The following is an 18,416-nucleotide window of genomic DNA, read 5'->3' on the forward strand; positions in this document are numbered from 1 at the left end:
AGAGCAAGAAGCTCTCAGGGAATTCATAGAGACAAACCTTCGTAAGGGATTCATTAGACCCTCTCAATCCCCAGCCGCCTCCCCAGTGATGTTTGTGAAGAAGAAGTCAGGGGAACTACGCTTGGTGGTGGACTACAGAGCATTGAACAATATCACCAAGCGGAACAGCTATCCCCTGCCCTTAATCTCGGATCTACTGGATCGGCTTCGAGGAGCCAAGGTTTACACCAAGCTGGATCTTCGGGGGGCTTACAACTTAGTTCGCATCAGAGAAGGGGACGAGTGGAAGACCGCCTTCCAGACCAAATTCGGATTATTCGAGTCCCGAGTTATGAATTATGGATTATGCGGAGCTCCCGCAACGTTCCAGCATTTTGTCAATGACATTTTTCAGGACTATCTAGATAGGTTCTTGATAATCTACCTGGACGATTTTTTGGTGTTTTCTAGATCACAATCAGAACATGAGAACCACGTCAAAATGGTGTTACAACGATTGCGGGATCATGGACTTTATGCCAAGTTGGAAAAATGCGCTTTTGATCTACAAGAGGTAGATTTCCTTGGTTACCGTATCTCGCCTCTAGGGCTCTCCATGGATCCAGCCAAGGTTTCAGCAGTATTGGAATGGCGGGCGCCAACTAACAAGAAAGAGGTGCAGCGTTTCTTGGGGTTCGCGAACTATTACCGCAAGTTCATTCCAGATTTTGCCCGCTGGTCTGACCCAATCACTAGCTGCATCCGTGGAAAACAGCCCTTCCGCTGGACTGATCAAGCAGAGAAAGGGTTCCAGCAACTAAAGAAATTATTCACGTCCCAGCCAATTCTACAGCACCCAGATCCTGGAACCCCTTTTGTTGTGCAAGCGGACGCCTCTGATGTGGCGATTGGGGCTGTACTCTTACAACCGGTGGGAGACCACCTTCGTCCCTGTGCCTTTTACTCCCGTCAACTAACCACACCAGAGAGAAATTACACCATTTGGGAAAAGGAACTACTGGCCATAAAGGCAGCCTTTGAAACTTGGAGACATTGGCTAGAAGGGGCCAAATTTCCCATTGAAGTCCACACTGATCATCGAAATCTAGAACATCTAAGAACTGCCCGCAAACTAAATCAGAGGCAGCAACGTTGGGCTTTGTTCTTTGAACGTTTCAACTTCCAGATTCATTATGTGACCCCAGCCCAAACCAAGCAAGCAGACGCCCTGTCACGTAAACCGGAATACGCTGCAGGACGCAAGGAGACCTTTGAATCCCAATTACTACAACCCGAGAACTTTGCCACGCTCACAGTGGGGAACATCAAATCCACTCCCATTGGTTCAATTTCCTCTACTCCAGGACCCATCTGTGCTCAAGAAATCAGGGCTAGTCAGCAAGCAGATGCCTGGGCGCAGGACCAACTTCGTCAAGGTCTGCATTTTCCCTTTTTGCTTAAAGATGGACTGCTATGCTATAGAAATCATGTTTATATCCCACCCGGACCGGGCAGGGAAAAAGCGCTTCGTCTGTGTCATGACTGCAAACCAGCAGGGCATTTCGGACTATTTAAAACCATGCATCTGATCCTAAGGGATTTTTGGTGGCCCAAGATCCGCAAAGATGTGGAAAAATATGTCAACACCTGCCCAGTATGCCAGCGCTCCAAGATAAGAAGGGAGAAGCCCTCAGGGCTTCTGCATCCCCTTCCTACCCCATCTCGACCATGGGAAATAATTTCTGCGGATTTCATCACTGACCTACCACCTTCCTGTGGATTCACCACGATCCTAGTGGTGGTGGACCTTTTCACCAAGTTAGCCCATTTCATTCCCTGTGAAGGTCTTCCCACGGCCAAAGAGACTGCAGATCTATTCCTTCTACATGTTTTCAGACTACATGGATTGCCCAAGAGTTTAGTCACAGACCGTGGATCTCAATTCACCTCTCGTTTTTGGAAGGCACTACAAAAACTATTGGGCATAGACTCTCGCTTATCTTCAGCTCATCATCCCCAAACAGATGGACAAACGGAGCGCACCAATGCCACTTTGGAGCAGTATCTTCGTTGTTATGTAAACTACCAACAGGACAATTGGGCTTCTCTGTTACCACTGTCAGAGTTTGCCTATAACAATGGAGTTCAAGCTTCTACAAAAGAAACGCCGTTCTTTGCAAACTACGGCTTCCATCCACGTTTCTTTCCCCCTGTCATTGAAACTTCAGAAGTTCCCGCAGCAGAGGATTGGCTGCAGGAACTCACAGCGGTACAACAACTTTTGCTCCAGCAACTAGACCAAGCCAAGGAGGACTATAAACGCCACGCTGACAAACATCGCCAGCCGGGCCCCGAAATCAAGGTAGGAGATCGGGTTTTTCTGTCCACTCGCTTTCTGCCCTCCCACCGCCCTTGCCGGAAGTTAGATGCCCGTTTCATTGGCCCCTATCCAGTGGTGGCGCAATTAAACCCCGTGACTTTCAAACTCCAACTTCCGCGTTCAATGCGCATCCACCTAGTGTTTCACCGTTCCCTGCTCCTTCCGGCGGATGGTGTGCGTCCTGATACAGACCAACCGGCCCCCCCTCCTGTTTTGATGAATGGGGAGGAGGAGTTCGAGGTTGAGGACATTTTGGATTCTCGTTTTCACCGCCGCCGCCTACAATATCTCATTGACTGGGTGGGTTTTGGCCCTGAGGAACGCTCTTGGGAAGACGCCTCCACAGTCCATGCTCCTGATCTAACCCGTCGCTTCCATCAGTCCTATCCCGCCAAGCCACGACCTCGCGCCTCGGGGAGAGAGTCCCAGTTTGGGAGGGGCCTTGAGGAGGGGGATAGTGTGATGACCCATGGGCCTTGTAGTCCTGCTCAGGACATTGTAATCCCTGATGAGGAAGAAAACTTGGGTTTTTTACCTTCCCAGTCAGAACTGGAATCTTCTCAGCCAGATCTTTCCCAGGCAGATCTGGGAACCTTGCACCTGCAAGAAAGTTGTGTCCCAGAAGTATGTCAAACAAACCCTGAGCCTACATCTCCCGTGTTCTCTCGCCATGAGTTTTGTAAACAACAGAGGGGTTTGGAAGCAGCTTCGCGCAGGAGTGCGAGGATAGCAGCTAGGAATGTACCCAATTAAGTCTGCTTTTCGTGAGAATCTTTAAGGAGTCAGACATCTGGTCTCAGAGTTTAGCTTTCGTTTCTGGTTCCCAGAGAACTGCTTCGGCGGGAAAGTTAGACTCTATATAGGTGTTTTACCCGCGTAGTAACTTCGCGGAGTCAATTCGTCAGCCTCCGGAGCGAGTTGTGTCTGGACAGCGCGCTCCGTTTCAAGCCTCGTTCCTGCTCAAGCCTTTGCCTGCCTTCCAGCCTTCGCTCCAGTTTCCAGCCTTTGTTTACCTACGGACCTTGCTTGTTTCCCGGGACTATACCTTGCCTTGTATCACGGATTTTACCAAGTTATTCCACGGACCTTGTTCTTGTTCCTTGTTACCTTGTTCCACGTTTTAAGCCTTGCTTCAAGTATCAAGTTATTTCCTAGCCTTGCTCAAGTTTATGGACTAAAGGACCTTGTCATCTCCCCTCACTTTGCCTGGCAAAGTGAGTGTTTCGGTTATTGGATTACAACTTTGGATCATAATATTTCATATTGGACATTGCTTTTTTGGACTAATTTTGACCTTTCCTGAAAGGTCTGCTTCTGAACTAACTCTTACATTTATTTTTATTAATCTTATATATTTCCTTAATAAAGATATTAGATTGAATCTGGCCTCTGCGTATGGTTATTGGTGCTCTGTAGCCTGGGTCCTGACATGAAACCATCCACGTTGCTGCCTTGCAACCCTCTTCAGCTCTTGCCAGAAAAGACAAACTGTGAGATATATTGAGAGCTGCAGTCCAACAACCTGAAAGGCGGGGAGGGGGGGTGTGATCTGAGTTATATCAACAGCTGGAACATTGTGATTCACCCATAACTATTAGTTCATCTCAACCTCTGATGTGTCTCTCTAACCAGAGGATAGCTATTTGATTTACATCATAAAGAAAATGACAGATTGCTTTTCATGTTCTAAGAAACAATATCAGTGATTGCCATGTATTTTTATGTATAAAGCTCTGAACTTGATTACCTCTACAACCCAGAACCATCCTTTACATTTTTACATATGCATTTTTCCAACAGTGTTCCTCCTGACTTGAATTTTAATTCCTAGTTAGATGATAAGCCAAGAGGTGAACTTTGGGATTCAGAAGCTGCATTTCATTTTGCCCACATCTGTGACAAGCATCCTCAGAGGCAAGTGGGATTGTTGCAATTGTCGCATCAAGATAAAATTCCTTGGAAATAAGGCCTGCTGAGTTGAATTAAACTCTAGCACCTTTCAGATCTGTCTAGGCAGTGTTCCTGTAGCATTATCTCATTATCAGAGGCAAGACTGAATGTTGCAATGGCCACCTTGATTAGCATTGAATAGCCTTGCAGCTTCAAAGCCTGGCTGCAATTATGTTATGATGCAAGTATCCGCTAGTAATTTGTTTGTATATGATTTTGAAAGTATTATACAGTGTATAATACTTTGTTCCCAGAGCACATACAGCTAAGTTGCAGAGTTTTCCCCCTTCCCCCATTCCAGAAAAAACACTGAAATACCCCATTTCTCTTGTTCCTCTCTTTCTTACTTTCTTACTTACTTCCTCCTCTCTTTTAGGCAGCATTCCAAAGGGACAAACTGAGTATGCTTAGAAACTTCTCAGCTCTTAACGTTAACAGAGCGAGGCTGAGATTTCAAGGAGAGGGCTTACAAATGTTCTGTCCAGGTACATTCACTTTGTACCATTGTAGAAATATTATGCCACTTTAATTGTCATGGTTTCATTCTACACAATCCCAGGATTTGTTATTTGTTCAAGAACTTCTCTCTTTCTTGTTCAGGGACAGTGCACTAAAACCCACTAACACAGAATTCTACATGCCTCCCTAAACTGCAAATCCCAAAATACCACAAGATGGACTAATAACAGTTACTCTGGGATCAAACAACTACAATTATGAGGTGTGGATATATCATCCCAACATAGCCTAAATGATTAATTCTTAGATTTCTGAAAAGCTGAACTAAAATGACAACTACTGGAAGCAGCAAAATGTTTAGAAACGTAATAGTTGAAATGTAAAGTAATATAACTAATTAGAACTGAAGGGCATAAATGTTGAAGAATAAATCAGTTGTTTGAAACTGATGCATCTGATTAGATAGGGGAAAATGTCCTCCAAGTATTGAAGTAGACAATGAAACCGTCTGATATAGCCAGAATGAAATTATTGTAGAATTATGACTGCAAGATATGAAATAATCACAGTTGAAGAGGGTTTTTTTAGTGTGTTGTTGAAAGCTTTCATGGCCGAAATCACTGGGTTGCTGTGAGTTTTCCGAGCTGTATGGCCATGTCCCAAAAGCATTCTTTCCTGACGTTTTTAGTTTTTATGGCTGTGGGGCTTGACATAAAGAACTTGGGGGAATTTCCACCAATTTTGTAAACAGTGAGTCACATAGCAGGCAACAGAGGATGCATTTATTGATCACTGGCTGGAGAGAGGTGGGGGTGACCAGATTCAACAGGGAACAATATAAGGTAATGCTCCCTTTGTTCGGCAGGACTTCCACATTGCATTTCCTCATTTATGCATTTTTTCCAATAAATCCTTGTTTTCTAAGCTTCCCAGCCTGTATCTGTTTTTGGCTAATGAACCCAATAATATTTGGGGCACCTATGAAAAATTGTCATGGTGGGTTGCTGTAAGTCTTTCGGACTGTATGGCCATGTTCCTCCCTTGCCTAGTTTCCAACATAACTCACAACCTCTGAGTATGCCTGCCACAGATGTGGGCAAAATGTCAGGAAATAAAGTTTCTGGAACATGGCCATACAGGCCGAAAGACACACAGTGATTCCGGCCATGAAACTCTTTGACAATACAGTTGTCATAGTTATTACAAATAACACAATAAATATTCTTGCATATATTTGTGTATAAGCCAAAAGCATGTTTGGGACTAAAATCACAGCGTTTGCTCTGACTCTTATATAAGTCAAAGATAAAACTCAAGGACATTATTAAAAGAGGAAATGTGTATGTGAGAAGAGGGAATATTGTTATAGCGACCCTGGCCAATGTTGCTGCTTAAGTGCCCCCAGCCATCTGGAGTAATTGAGATATATGAGAAAGAAAGGCGACCCTCTCTTTTTTTAGTCCGAATGGAATTCAATAGCAACATGGAGGTGCTTATACAGTAATCCTCTATTAAAAATGGTTGCCAAGCTGGCAAGGCTTATACCATAAGCCTATTAAAATGGCTACTGCAACTCCATCTCGAATGCACAAAATGATGGTGGAATGGGAATGTACAGATTCATGGAATCAGCACTGTTGACATCATTCATCTCCAGCATTGACACATAAATAATGTGACCCAGTTTTTTTGTAAGATTGTAATATAACTTGACAGAATAGGCTTCTCTTAAGAATTCTGGATCCAAACTATTTTATGGCTTTGGGCAGAATTCTGTTAGTGTTTTGTGTATACGTAGTTTGCATTAAAGTTCCTCCAAAACTAGCCAAAATAACCAGACACCCCCTAAAGCCATTAGTCAATTAAACAGAGGTGTATCTTTTCTTTTCTTCAGACTGAGAAGTCACATTTGAAACCGGATTCCTTTTCTTAGTCAAAGGACATCAAGCCCATTTAATCATTTTAGTAACCCGTCATATCATTTTATTTCTTCAGGTTTTCATACACACTTCACAGATATTCCATTACTACCACCCAGAACAATGCTCATAAGCTGATGGATCTAAAGCATACCTGATTGCATATAAGTCCAATGTTTGCTCCTCTCCACTTTTTGTCTCCTTCAAGGCTTGCATCTGCAGTAGTTTTACAACGATTTTAATCAAACCATGGGCATTCCTGTTAAAATCACCATGAGAGCATGTTAAAATCAATGCAGTTCTGCAGGTAATAAGAGAAGGAGGGAAAGGGCATATTTTAAGAACCTCTCCTACCATGCTTTCTATTATCCAATAAGTAATGTGCATAACTAATGCACGATAGTCAAAGTGAAATGTTTCTAAAACAAAATACAGGTAGTCCCCAAGTTATGAACAAGATAGATTCTGTAGGTTTATTCTTAAGCTTAATTTGAATGTAAGTCAGAATAAATACATTTTTAAGAGTAACTCCAGCCAAATATATAGATACAGTAGAGTCTCATTTATCCAAGCTTCACTTATCCAAGGTTCTGTATTATCCAAGGCAGTCTGCCTTTTAGTAGTCATTGTTTTTGTAGTAAATGTTGCAATGTTTTGGCGCTAAATTCGTAAATACAGTAATTACTACATAACATTACTGTGTATTGAACTGCAATAAAATCTTAGGGTGCAGTGGACAGACACTCACAGTGGCACAGACAGGCAGACTAGGAAAAACAAAAGTAGTAATATCCAAACTGCCTTTTACAAATGCAGAAAACCTCATTTAAAAGTTATACAAAATGTCTTTTGTGTAGTCTAATACTAAACTTACAGATTTATTTTTTAAGAATTACTCAAGAGAACCTTATATTAGTGCATTAGTGCATGGTCAGATGTATAGGAATAGAAAAAAATTGACGGATAGAAAAACATAAGGAAGGAAGGTTAGAGGAAAGAGTAATACTTTTTCTAAAGAAGAGAGCAATACATTTTTAAGAAGGAAGCAATATGTTGTTTTTATAAGGGGAGATGTAATTTAGAATTCCTTCCCCTAACATCTGACTTTTCATATGGCAGGAATATGATTTTGTATGGAGAAGAAATCTCCCATCATGAAAGCTCCCCTCATGAATACTGAAGATAGTGTGTTACTGTTCAGAAATTAGGTTTTTTTTTTCTCGTGTCAGGAGAGACTTGAGAAACTGCAAGTCGCTTCTGGTGTGAGAGAATTTGCCGTCTGCAAGGACGTTGCCCAGGGGCCGCCCGGATGTTTTGATGTTTTTACCACCCTTGTGGGAGGCTTCTTTCATGTCCCCGCATGGAGCTGGAGATAGAGGGAGCTCATCTGCGCTCTCCCAGGGTTGGATTCGAACCTGGCAGCCTTCAGGTCAGCAACCCAACCTTCAAGTCACAAGGCTTTAACCCACTACGCCACCGGGGACTCCAGAAATTAGGTGATGGTCTTACATACTAGATCAGGGGTCCCCAAACTAAGGCCCGGGGGCCGGATGCGGCCCTCCAAGGTCATTTACCTGGCCCCCGCCCTCAGTTTTATAATATAATATTTTTATATCAGTTTTAATAATATAATATATTGTATATACATATAATATTGATAATAATCTTATGTTACAATATAATACTAATAGTAATACCATATAATAATAATAATAATAATAATAATAATAATAATAATAATAATAATAATATGTTATATATTATATATTATATAATAGTATAGTGGTATAGTTCAATATAGTAATATATAATGCTAATATTGTGCTATGCTAATAATATAATATATTGTATGTTCATACAGCTGCTCTGAGTTCCCTTCAGGGTGAGAAGGGTGGGATATAAATGTAGTAAATAAATTCAGTAAATAAATAATTAATTTTAGACTTAGGCTCAGCCAAAGTCTGACATGACTTGAAGGCACACAACAACAACAACAACAATCCTAATTAACTTGACTATATCATTGGCCAGTAGCAGGCCCACACTTTCCATTGAAATCCTAATAGGTTTATGTTGGTTAAAATTGTTTTCATTTTTAAATATTGTATTGTTCTTTTGTTGTTGTTGTTGTGGCACTACAAATAAGACATGTGCAGTATGCATAGGAATTCGTTTGTTTTTTTTTTTCCAAATGATAATTCGGCCCCTCAACAGTCTGAAGGATTGTGGATCGGCCCTCTGCTTAAAAAGTTTGGGGACCCCTGTACTAGATAGACCTCTTACATTTAGCTGACATTCAGCACCAACTACAGAAAGAGATTATTAGTAGATATAACTAGAGTTCTTGAAAGGAAATGCTGCGTGGGCTCCAGGTGGACAACTGAGGCCACCAAAAATTAACACAGGCTGAGCATCCCTTATTCTGTTTGTGACTAGAGGCTTTTTGGAGATTTGTTTTCAGATTTTGGAATACCTATATTTCCATAATGAGATCATTAGGAGATGACACTGAAATCTAAAAAAGAAATTCATTGATATTTCCAATGCACCTTATACACGGAAGAAAGGTAATTTTATATAATATGTTTCATATTTTGTGCATGAAACATAGATTTTATACATTGAACCATCAGAAAACAAAAGTGTTACTGTCTTAGCCACCCGAGTGGTCCATTTTTTTCTTTTGTAGCATTTTTTAGATTTTGTAATTCCATATAAGAGATGCTCAACTTCTAATTGTGGAAAATCTAGCTTTTGGATTTATAGTCCAATAAAGAACCTCAATTTACCAAAAATATAGTTCAAATTCTGAGCTAATATATACAGTAGAGTCTCGCTTATCCAACCTTCACTTATCCAACGTTCTGGATTATCCAATGCAGTCTGCCTCCCACTCGGATCCACAGCTATTTTTCTAGGCAGCAAGGATTGAACTTTTTACAGATCTAACTTCCAACAGTGTTGTTACTATAAGCTCATTTTATGCAGTTCTATCTTTATTTGTAGTCAATGTTTTTAGTAGTCAATGTTTTTATAGTCAATGTTTTCAACGCAATGTTTTGGTGTTAAATTCGTAAATAAAATAATTACTACATAACGTTACCATGTATTGAACTGCTTTTTCTGTCAATTTGTTATAAAACATGATGTTTTAGTGCTTAATTTGTAAAATCATAACATAATTTGACATTTAATAGGCTTTTCCTTAATCCTTCCTTACTATCCAACATTTTCGCTTATCCCACATTCTGCTGGCCCATTTATATTGGATAAACGAGACTCTACTGTAATTAAATTTGATTTGTGCAGACCAGTTTAACCAAAACATGCATTTATAAGTCTTTCTATACGAACTTCTACCACTATGGTACACACTATGTTTTGTTTTAAGTCTTGAACTTCAAATCTACTAGCAGTATATGATTAACTTTTTAAATATTTCAAAAATGAATTATTCTTTTCTGAAAAGATTGGTCTCAAAGTTATATCAACATTTGCAAAGCATTATGGTAGCGGTGGTGTTAGTGTGCATGTGTTGTTTTTTACTAAGTACAGCTGGGTATGAGAAAATTTAGCTGAAAATGTATGGTGTGGAAAGCAGAAGAGGTGAAAAATATGTTTTGAATGCTAGAACTCCTGGAAATTCTGCCTCCTGGGTCATCAGAGTGACCCCATAATACAGCACAGGTGGAAAATCAAATAGATGCCCTTGAGCAAGAAAACAACCTTGTATTATTTATGCAAAAGGCAGGAAGCCTGCAGTTGATTAAGTGCAAGTTTCGACACAACTGCTCTTCCTTTTTAGCCTTTACCCCTTTCCTTTCATCCCATACCTCCAACACAACATATCTCGGCCCAGTTTAAAAATAAGAAAATATGCAGGATATACATGAACACATTTATCCTTCTTAATCTTCATAAGCGCAGCCCATTAGTCAAAATGAAACATACACATCGTAATAGGTAAATACACTAAATACACAGTTAATTTTATTGGTAAAATAAGACGGAATAGGTATTTTTTCTATTCACAACAACCTCAAGGCTTAAACTTAGAAAAAGTTCATTCATTATACTATGTAACACAATTCTTGTTCCTGGGTTATAAATGTCATTTTCTAATTGGTTCTATCATTAAAAATATGGAAAAGGTTTATTAATCTGCAAAAATTTTGGTTTTGCAGGACATCCTGCAGCACATTTTGCTATAGTTTTCCCATGAATATCTCATCGAATCTCAACCAATTCAACATAGTTTATGGCAGCCACAAAAACGAAATTTCTGGAGTATAACAACTACTTTCAAAGTAAGTACCGTACAATTAAACATGAAATAACACTTTCAAAACAGGAACAGAAAAAATTCCAATTTTGTTACATAGTGTTATTTATCTGCTTGTTTACTTCTTTGGAAGAAGTCCAATATAACAAATTAGCAACTCAGCCATGTTGTTGTTGTGTGCTTTCAAGTCATTTCCAAATTATGGCAACCTTAAGGCAACCCTATAATGGAGGTTTCTGGGGCTGAGAGAAAATGTGCTTTTGAAGAGCCCCCATGGTTCAATATTCATATACAGTCAGCTTTCCACATCTGCCTGGGCTAGGAGCACAGAACTCCATCAAAATGCACAAAATACAAATAAAAGAATGCTATTTTTTTAACCTAAAAGAACACATTTCTAAGAATATCTAGATCCTCCAGCACAACTCTATTGAAAACTTCCAGCAGAAGTTGGGGAAAGACCTCATCACACTTTAAATCCACTTTAGGGAGGGGGCTTTAAACAACTCTGCCAGACAAGTCCTGGGCCACAAAAATTAAACCCACAAATGTGGAAAACAAACCATATGTGTCTCTGTGTGCGCACACATGCATATACATCTATATTTATTAAATTATAGGGGGGAAAGGAGAAAAAGAGAGAGAGGTGGCATAATAAGTAAACAGACCCACATATATATGCATGTATATTTATCACACTAGCTCTCACATTCTATATGTGTGTGTGCATGGGAGTTTATACATGCTTATTTCTCATGTTGTGTGTGTGTGTGTGTGTGTGTGTGCACAACTATATTTGAGTGCCCAAAGGATGGCACCACAAGCTACCATTACCTGGCAGAGGGAATCAGGTTGAGAGCCCCATTAAGAACGTAGCTGAACTCTGCATGCCCTTGTACAACAAAAGTAACCAGCGCCTCACAGCATGCCATCTGGACCACCACATTGTTGCTGCAGCACTTTTCCCAGAGCAAGTTCAAGGCAGGGCTCTGAAAACCAAGACAAGAAACAAAATGTAGTCAGTCATGTTCCTCCATTTAGCATGAGCACAACTCCTTGCAATGGAATCAAACATAAGAAGCATCTTTAGGAAAACCTGTTTACCTGTAGAGATAATCTCTCTTTATTTCCCACTTTGTCTTCTTACCTTTAAATAATGTCAACTACAGTCGAAGCAAAGCTTGTCAGTAGACCCTCCGGAAAGAAGAAATGGCTTCACAAAAAAATGATATTGTGCTTCCTTCCAATTATTTTATGTACCAGTTAATCTTGTGTAAGTACTTCAATATGATGCACCAAAACCACATTTGGTGGTCCCCAAAATAATACTTTCAGCAGACTGGGAAAGGACAATGGAATGATATCTTAAAGTGCATGATGATGTATCAATGTAAGTGAAGGTAATAACCAATGTAAAATTTGGCATAGCAGAACTCATTATGTGCTGGAACAAACAAGAAACCCTCCAAAAGATCAGAGTTTGCACTTTGGCCTCCACTAGGTTGGGGTGTGATTTCTGAAGTTCTTGCTACTCCCAGAGCATTGTTATTTTACCAATATGTGGTCATTTTTGCCTGACAAAATTATGTAGGGATACAGTTTTAAAACTTATTTATTTTTATTCTGCCTTTCTCAACCTGAGGTCTCCAGATGTTTTGGTCTTCAACTCCCAGAAATCCTAACAGCTGGCAAATTGGCTGGGATTTCTGGGAGTTGTAGGCCAAAACACCTGGGGACCCAAAGGTTGAGAACCACTGCAATATAGGGACTCAAGGAGGCTGGGATCTGAGGAAGTTTCAGGGAACTTAGGAGCAGAAAGGTCTCCTAGGAATACTCTACAAGTTCAAATTTCTATGATGCTTGATCAGGGATTCCTGGCATACTGCCTTCCTAATAAACCAGATTCATGACATGATACTGGGGTGTAATGAAAGCAACAAGTCAGGAATCCCATTTTAAAAATGTCAATGGAACGTAAGGTTAAAGTGTATGGCTCAATTTGCATATTAAACGTAAGAGATTCTCCAGATTAGACCAGAAAGCAAATAGGGTGGGATGCTAGGCAAAGGAAGAGACAATAACCTATTCCAGGGAAAAGATGACAGAAAAAGGATTTATATGTTATTAAAGCAAACTAATTAAACAGATCAAACTCATTAAAAATGTGAACTAAGACTTGCATGTTTTTCATGAAAAGAAAAATCGATAGCATATGGAACTATCCAAATCCAAAAAAAATATCATATTGCAAAAATCTGAAGGCATTCATGCTTTATTGATCCATTTCTTTCCGTTATCATTATGTAGCCAAAAACCACTTAAAAAGGATTCCCCTTCTAGCCATAAAAAATAACATTGTTAATAATAATAATAACTACTACTACTACTACTACTCCTTTATTTCTGGACTGCCTTCTCTCCCCAGGGGGACTCAGGGCAGTTAACATACATATAAATGGTAAACATTAAATGCCACAACTACTTCACTAATATCAAAAGTATAAAATGACAATGACATACTCATTATAATAACAATTCCAAATTAGAAAAAACAATAAATTTAAACATAACACTCAGTAAAAACAAGTCAGTATGGCATCTCAGATGTATCAGGTCACTCAAGCTGAGCCAGGGAGAAAAAGACAAAAGGAAACAAACAAACCTGGTTGGTGGTCTGGCTTATCTTGTCTGACAAAACATTCTCTTTCAGCACTGCTGCAACGAGATGGCCCACAGTCTGCGAGGGAAACCCAAATAGGTGACTTACACTTTTTACGGTTGACTTCAAGACAACTCAATATATTCTATTGTTCCAGTGGATGTTATTCAAAAGACGGAGACCCCAAACTATGAGGCATTTTAATGTAAAAATGGCAAAACTTTGCTCTCCACGAAGCCTGACACTAAGTTTTGGACTGTTTCTCCCAGAAGTTTTAGCACTGGCTCTACCAGCTAAGAGTCTTAAAATCAAAAAACAGCTAGAGAGCCAAAAGTTGTTTAACCTTCCTTAAATGATGAACATTTACATACACAGTCCAAGCATCACACACTAGCATCCTGTCACTCTCGGATATACCTCTCAAAACCACATGCAGCTTTAAGGTGATTTAAAAAGTAAAACTGTCCCATGTAACTGCTTGGATCGCTTGCATAGTAGATCCAGCCCATTTTGCCTGCTGCTGATGTGTAGTCAAGGCTGGCAAAAGGAATTAATTTTATCGTGTTTCCCCGAAAATAAGACAGTGTTTTATATTAATTTTTGCTCCCAAAGATGTGCTAGGTCTTATTTTCAGGGGATGTCTTATTTTTCCATGAAGATGAATTCACATTTATTGTTGAACAAAAAGAAATGATAATTTATTATATACTGTGCAGTAGTTGTCATCACAAACCAGCATAACCAGACAAACTGTCAATCCTATCAAGAATTTCTTGTTACTACCATTATTTCCATGTACAATAATCTATGGTACATACATTTACTGATCCTCCATGCTCTGGTGTTCTGTTTGGCGGGCATGCTTCTAAACAAAAACTTTGCTAGGTCTTACTTTCGGGGGGAGGCCTTATATTTAGCAATTCAGCGAAACCTCTACTAGGTCTTATTTTCAGGGGATGTCTTACTTTCAGGGAAACAGGGTAGTAGCTGAACACATGCTCAGTATGGAGAAGTTTCCAAATGCCTTGGTATCTCTATCAAGAAAAGAACCTGAAGGACCACTGCTAAGACCCTTCCACACAGTTGAATAAAATCCCACATTATCTGCTTTGGACTGGGATATATGGCAGTGGACTCAAATAACCCAATTCAAAGCAGACCTTGTGGGATTTTCTGCCTTGATATTCTGGGTTATATGGCCGTGTGGAAGGATCTTGCAAATTGTCTCTCTCCAGATATCATTGGACTACAACTTTCAATAGCTCTCACTATTAGGCCCCTTCCACACAGCTGAACACAACCCAACATTATCTGCTTTGAACTGGAATGTATTGCAGTGTGGACTAAGAGCCCTTCCACACAGCCATATAACCCAGAATATAAAGGTAGAAAATCCCACAATATCTGCTTTGAACTGGGTTATCTGAGTCCACACTGCCACATATTCCAGTTTAAAGCAGATATTGTGGGATTTTGTTCAGCTGTGTGGAAGAAGCCTTAGTTATGCTGGCTCTGGTTGATGGAAATGTCTAAATTCAGTTCAATGAGATATCCTTTCAGGTACTAAGTACAGAATTAAGTTGGGAATTAAATGGAAATTTTTAAGACCAAGCTGAGGATGCTATGTTTTGTGTAGTTTAATATATTTGTTTGATGATTTGATTAGTTTTAATTCTGTATTTTTAGTATTTCTATGTTTAATTCTATTTTAATGTTCATATGTGTTAGGTTTTAATCCACACATTGCTATGGTTTTTTAATGTTAGTCACTTTGAGTCTCCTTTGACAGAGAAAAAGCATGGTACTCTGTAATTATTATTATTATTATTATTATTATTATTATTATTATTATTATTAACGTCCCTCCTTCTTTTATAAGCAAAAGGACACCAAGTGCTGTTTCTTGGGAGCTTTGCTGGGAAACATTTAAAACTTTCTCAAGTGAGCTTTGCTGGAAAATCTTTAAACGTTTCTCAAGTGTGAATCCAAATGCTTGCTATGATTGAAAAAGTCTCAAAAACTCTGAGAAAGATTCACATGTTCAAAGTACAACATAGTGTAGTTTCTGCGCTGTCATCTATCTCCTAGGTTAAGTGTTGGCAATTTGTAGTCCACTGCAACTCCCATAAATCATCACTTCTGGCTCTGTTACTTACAGAAGGTACAATCCAATAACACTATGCAAAAAAAATTTGAAAAAAAAATCTGCCACTGGTTTGAAAGTGTTATTTCCTGTCTAATTATTCAGTACTTATTTTGACAGTAGTTGTTATCCTCCAGAAACTTCGTTTTTGTGGCTGCCACCAACTCTGTTGAATTGGTTGAGACTTGATGAGATATTCATTAAAAAAAAACTATAGCAAAATGTGTTGCAGGATGTCCCACAAAACAAAGTTTTTGCAGATTAATAAACTTTTTCCATGTTTTTATGATTGAACCAATTAGGAAATTACATTTATAACTCAGGAACAAAAAGTTTTGCATATAGTGCAATATGTGGCTCAAGTTTGACATCTTTAAGTCTATGCTTCAGAATTCTCCATAGGTGTATACAAAATATGCTTCTTTATGCATATCTGAAAAACATTTTAGACATAACAAGCGTTAAGTTTGTCACCTGTGACTGTATAAGAGTGTTTGGAAAATCAAGTCTCTTCCGGATATCTTCTGACATGACTCCTTCCTTCACTTACAAGCCATTCAGTTTCTGGAACAGAGATAATAACACACTGAGGGAAAATAGTAAAATGCGGTTTGAATACACAAACATGCATATGCACACATCAACAGTTGTTCATGTATGTCAATTCTAATAAAATGTATTACTAGTGTGTGATCCAGGAATTTAGCACATGTTACAAATCACAATGAAACCAGCATTAACCAAACTGCTTTGACTGTTTGTTCAGGAAAGTTTATTACAAACCTGTTGTTGTGTGCCTTCAAATGTTATGGCAACCCTATGTCAAGGCCACATGCAATTGATCGCCCATACTAACAAATTCTGCACACATGGATTCAATTATCCATGGCTTGAAAATATCCACCCCACAAAAAAATCCAAAAAACAAACCTTGCCTTTGCCATTTTATATAAGGAACACCTTTTTACTACATCATTGTACATAATGGGACTTGAGCATTCATGGAGGGTGCTGGAACCAAACCCCTTTAGGCTGGATCTACACTGCCATATAATTCACATTATCAAATTGGGTAATCCACATTATCTGCTTTGAACTGGATTATATGGCAGTGTAGACTCATATAATCAAGTTCAAAGCAGATAATGTGAATTACCTGACTTGATAATCTGGATTTTATATGGCAGTGTAGAAGAGGCCTAAATCTATTTCCAGGAAAGCTGACTTGCAGTGTATCCACACTGTAAAATTAATGCAGTTTGACACCAGTAAAGGCTGATGGCCTTGTAAATCTACAACTCCCATGACTCTGTAAGCCATGGAAGTTAAACTGTTGTCAAATTGGATTAACTGTACAGTATAGATGCACCCTTAGTTAGTTTCAAGGGTGCTACAAGATCCGTTATTGGAGATAACAACCTTCTCAAGTCTCCTCTATTTAATGTTTTGTCTGTTTTATAATGTGTGGGTTTATTTCGTAAAGTGTGAGTCTTCTTTAGTTTGCAGTTTTCTTAGCTCTGTGTACTTGAAGCAGTGGGAGGTGCTGCAGACCATGTGACTGGTTCAGTGACTGTTTAGAATGCAGTTTTAAAAAGGAATGACATTGAGGCTTGAGTATGTTTGAGTGTAGAAGCTAGCGTAGGAAGTTACAATTCAGTTGAGGCTTATTTATTTATTTACGGCATTTATATCCTACCTTTCTCACCCCAAAGGGCACTCAGGGCGGCTTACATGAGTGGTATTATTTCATGCCCAAACAACAGACAATTAAAAGCAATTAAGCAACAATTTAAAACAATATTAAAACAACATGGAATCATAGAATCATAGAGTTGGAAGAGACCTCGCGGGCCATCCAGTCCAACCCCCTGCAAGAAGCAGGAAAATCTCATGTGTAAACATTAGACGACTTTTGTGCATAGATTCAAAGCCAGATAATTATATTCATCAATCCAAAGCCAATTCCAACTACATTGCACAGGTAATTATTATGATGGAGCCCCCAGTGGCGCAGCGGATTAAACCGCTGAGCTGCTGGACTTGCTGACCAAAAGGTCAGCGGTTCGAATCTGGGGAGTGGAGTGAGTTCCAACTGTTAGCTCCAGCTTCTGCCAACCTAGCAGTTCCAAAACATGCCAGCCACATGACTTTGGAAGTGTCTACAGACAACACCGGCTCTTCGGTCGGACACAATTAGACGTAATGTTGGGAAAAGCTTTTTCCTTTACCTAATAATGCAGGGCCAAATGCTTGCTCCCAAAGCCAAGTTTTCACTTGTTTGTGAATTGACAGGAGGGATGGGGCCGATCTAATCCCACTAGGGAGGGAGTTCCACAGTTGAGGGGCCACCACTGAGAAGGACCTGTCTTATAAGTTAAAGATAGAAGCTGAAACATTTTGATTTTTAACCTAACAAGAATTGTATCTGTATACGGCGGTTCACTTTTCGCGGATTCGCTGTTTTGCAGTTTTTCAATAAACTCTAAAAGACTATTATAAATTTTATAAAATGACAATGTATAGCCTAAGGAAGGGAGGAAGGAGAAGCCAAAAGGAGCCCAAGCGGCAACAGGAGGAGAAGGAGGCGATTTATCAACACACGATTGGTTGATAAAGACTTAAAATAGTGTATAACTACTAAAATA

The 18,416-nt window shown here is 39.4% G+C and overlaps 1 protein-coding gene across 2 annotated transcripts in view; it reads right to left on the bottom strand.

Annotated features, from left to right (window-relative positions):
* The window catches only part of focad (focadhesin), a 166,404-nt gene that overhangs the window by 147,096 nt on the left and 892 nt on the right, over positions 1 to 18,416 (bottom strand). For both annotated transcript variants that reach the window (XM_003216604.4, XM_062971878.1), the window contains exons 2-5: positions 16,246 to 16,335; positions 13,632 to 13,706; positions 11,804 to 11,958; positions 6,842 to 6,946 (exon numbers count right to left, since the gene is read on the bottom strand). In XM_003216604.4, the coding sequence (XP_003216652.2) occupies positions 6,842 to 6,946; positions 11,804 to 11,958; positions 13,632 to 13,706; positions 16,246 to 16,302 (392 nt within the window). In that variant the 5' untranslated portion in view covers positions 16,303 to 16,335. The remainder of the gene's footprint in view (positions 1 to 6,841; positions 6,947 to 11,803; positions 11,959 to 13,631; positions 13,707 to 16,245; positions 16,336 to 18,416) is intronic.

This window comes from Anolis carolinensis, chromosome 2, assembly GCF_035594765.1.
Source record: "Anolis carolinensis isolate JA03-04 chromosome 2, rAnoCar3.1.pri, whole genome shotgun sequence".
NCBI lineage: Eukaryota > Metazoa > Chordata > Lepidosauria > Squamata > Dactyloidae > Anolis > Anolis carolinensis.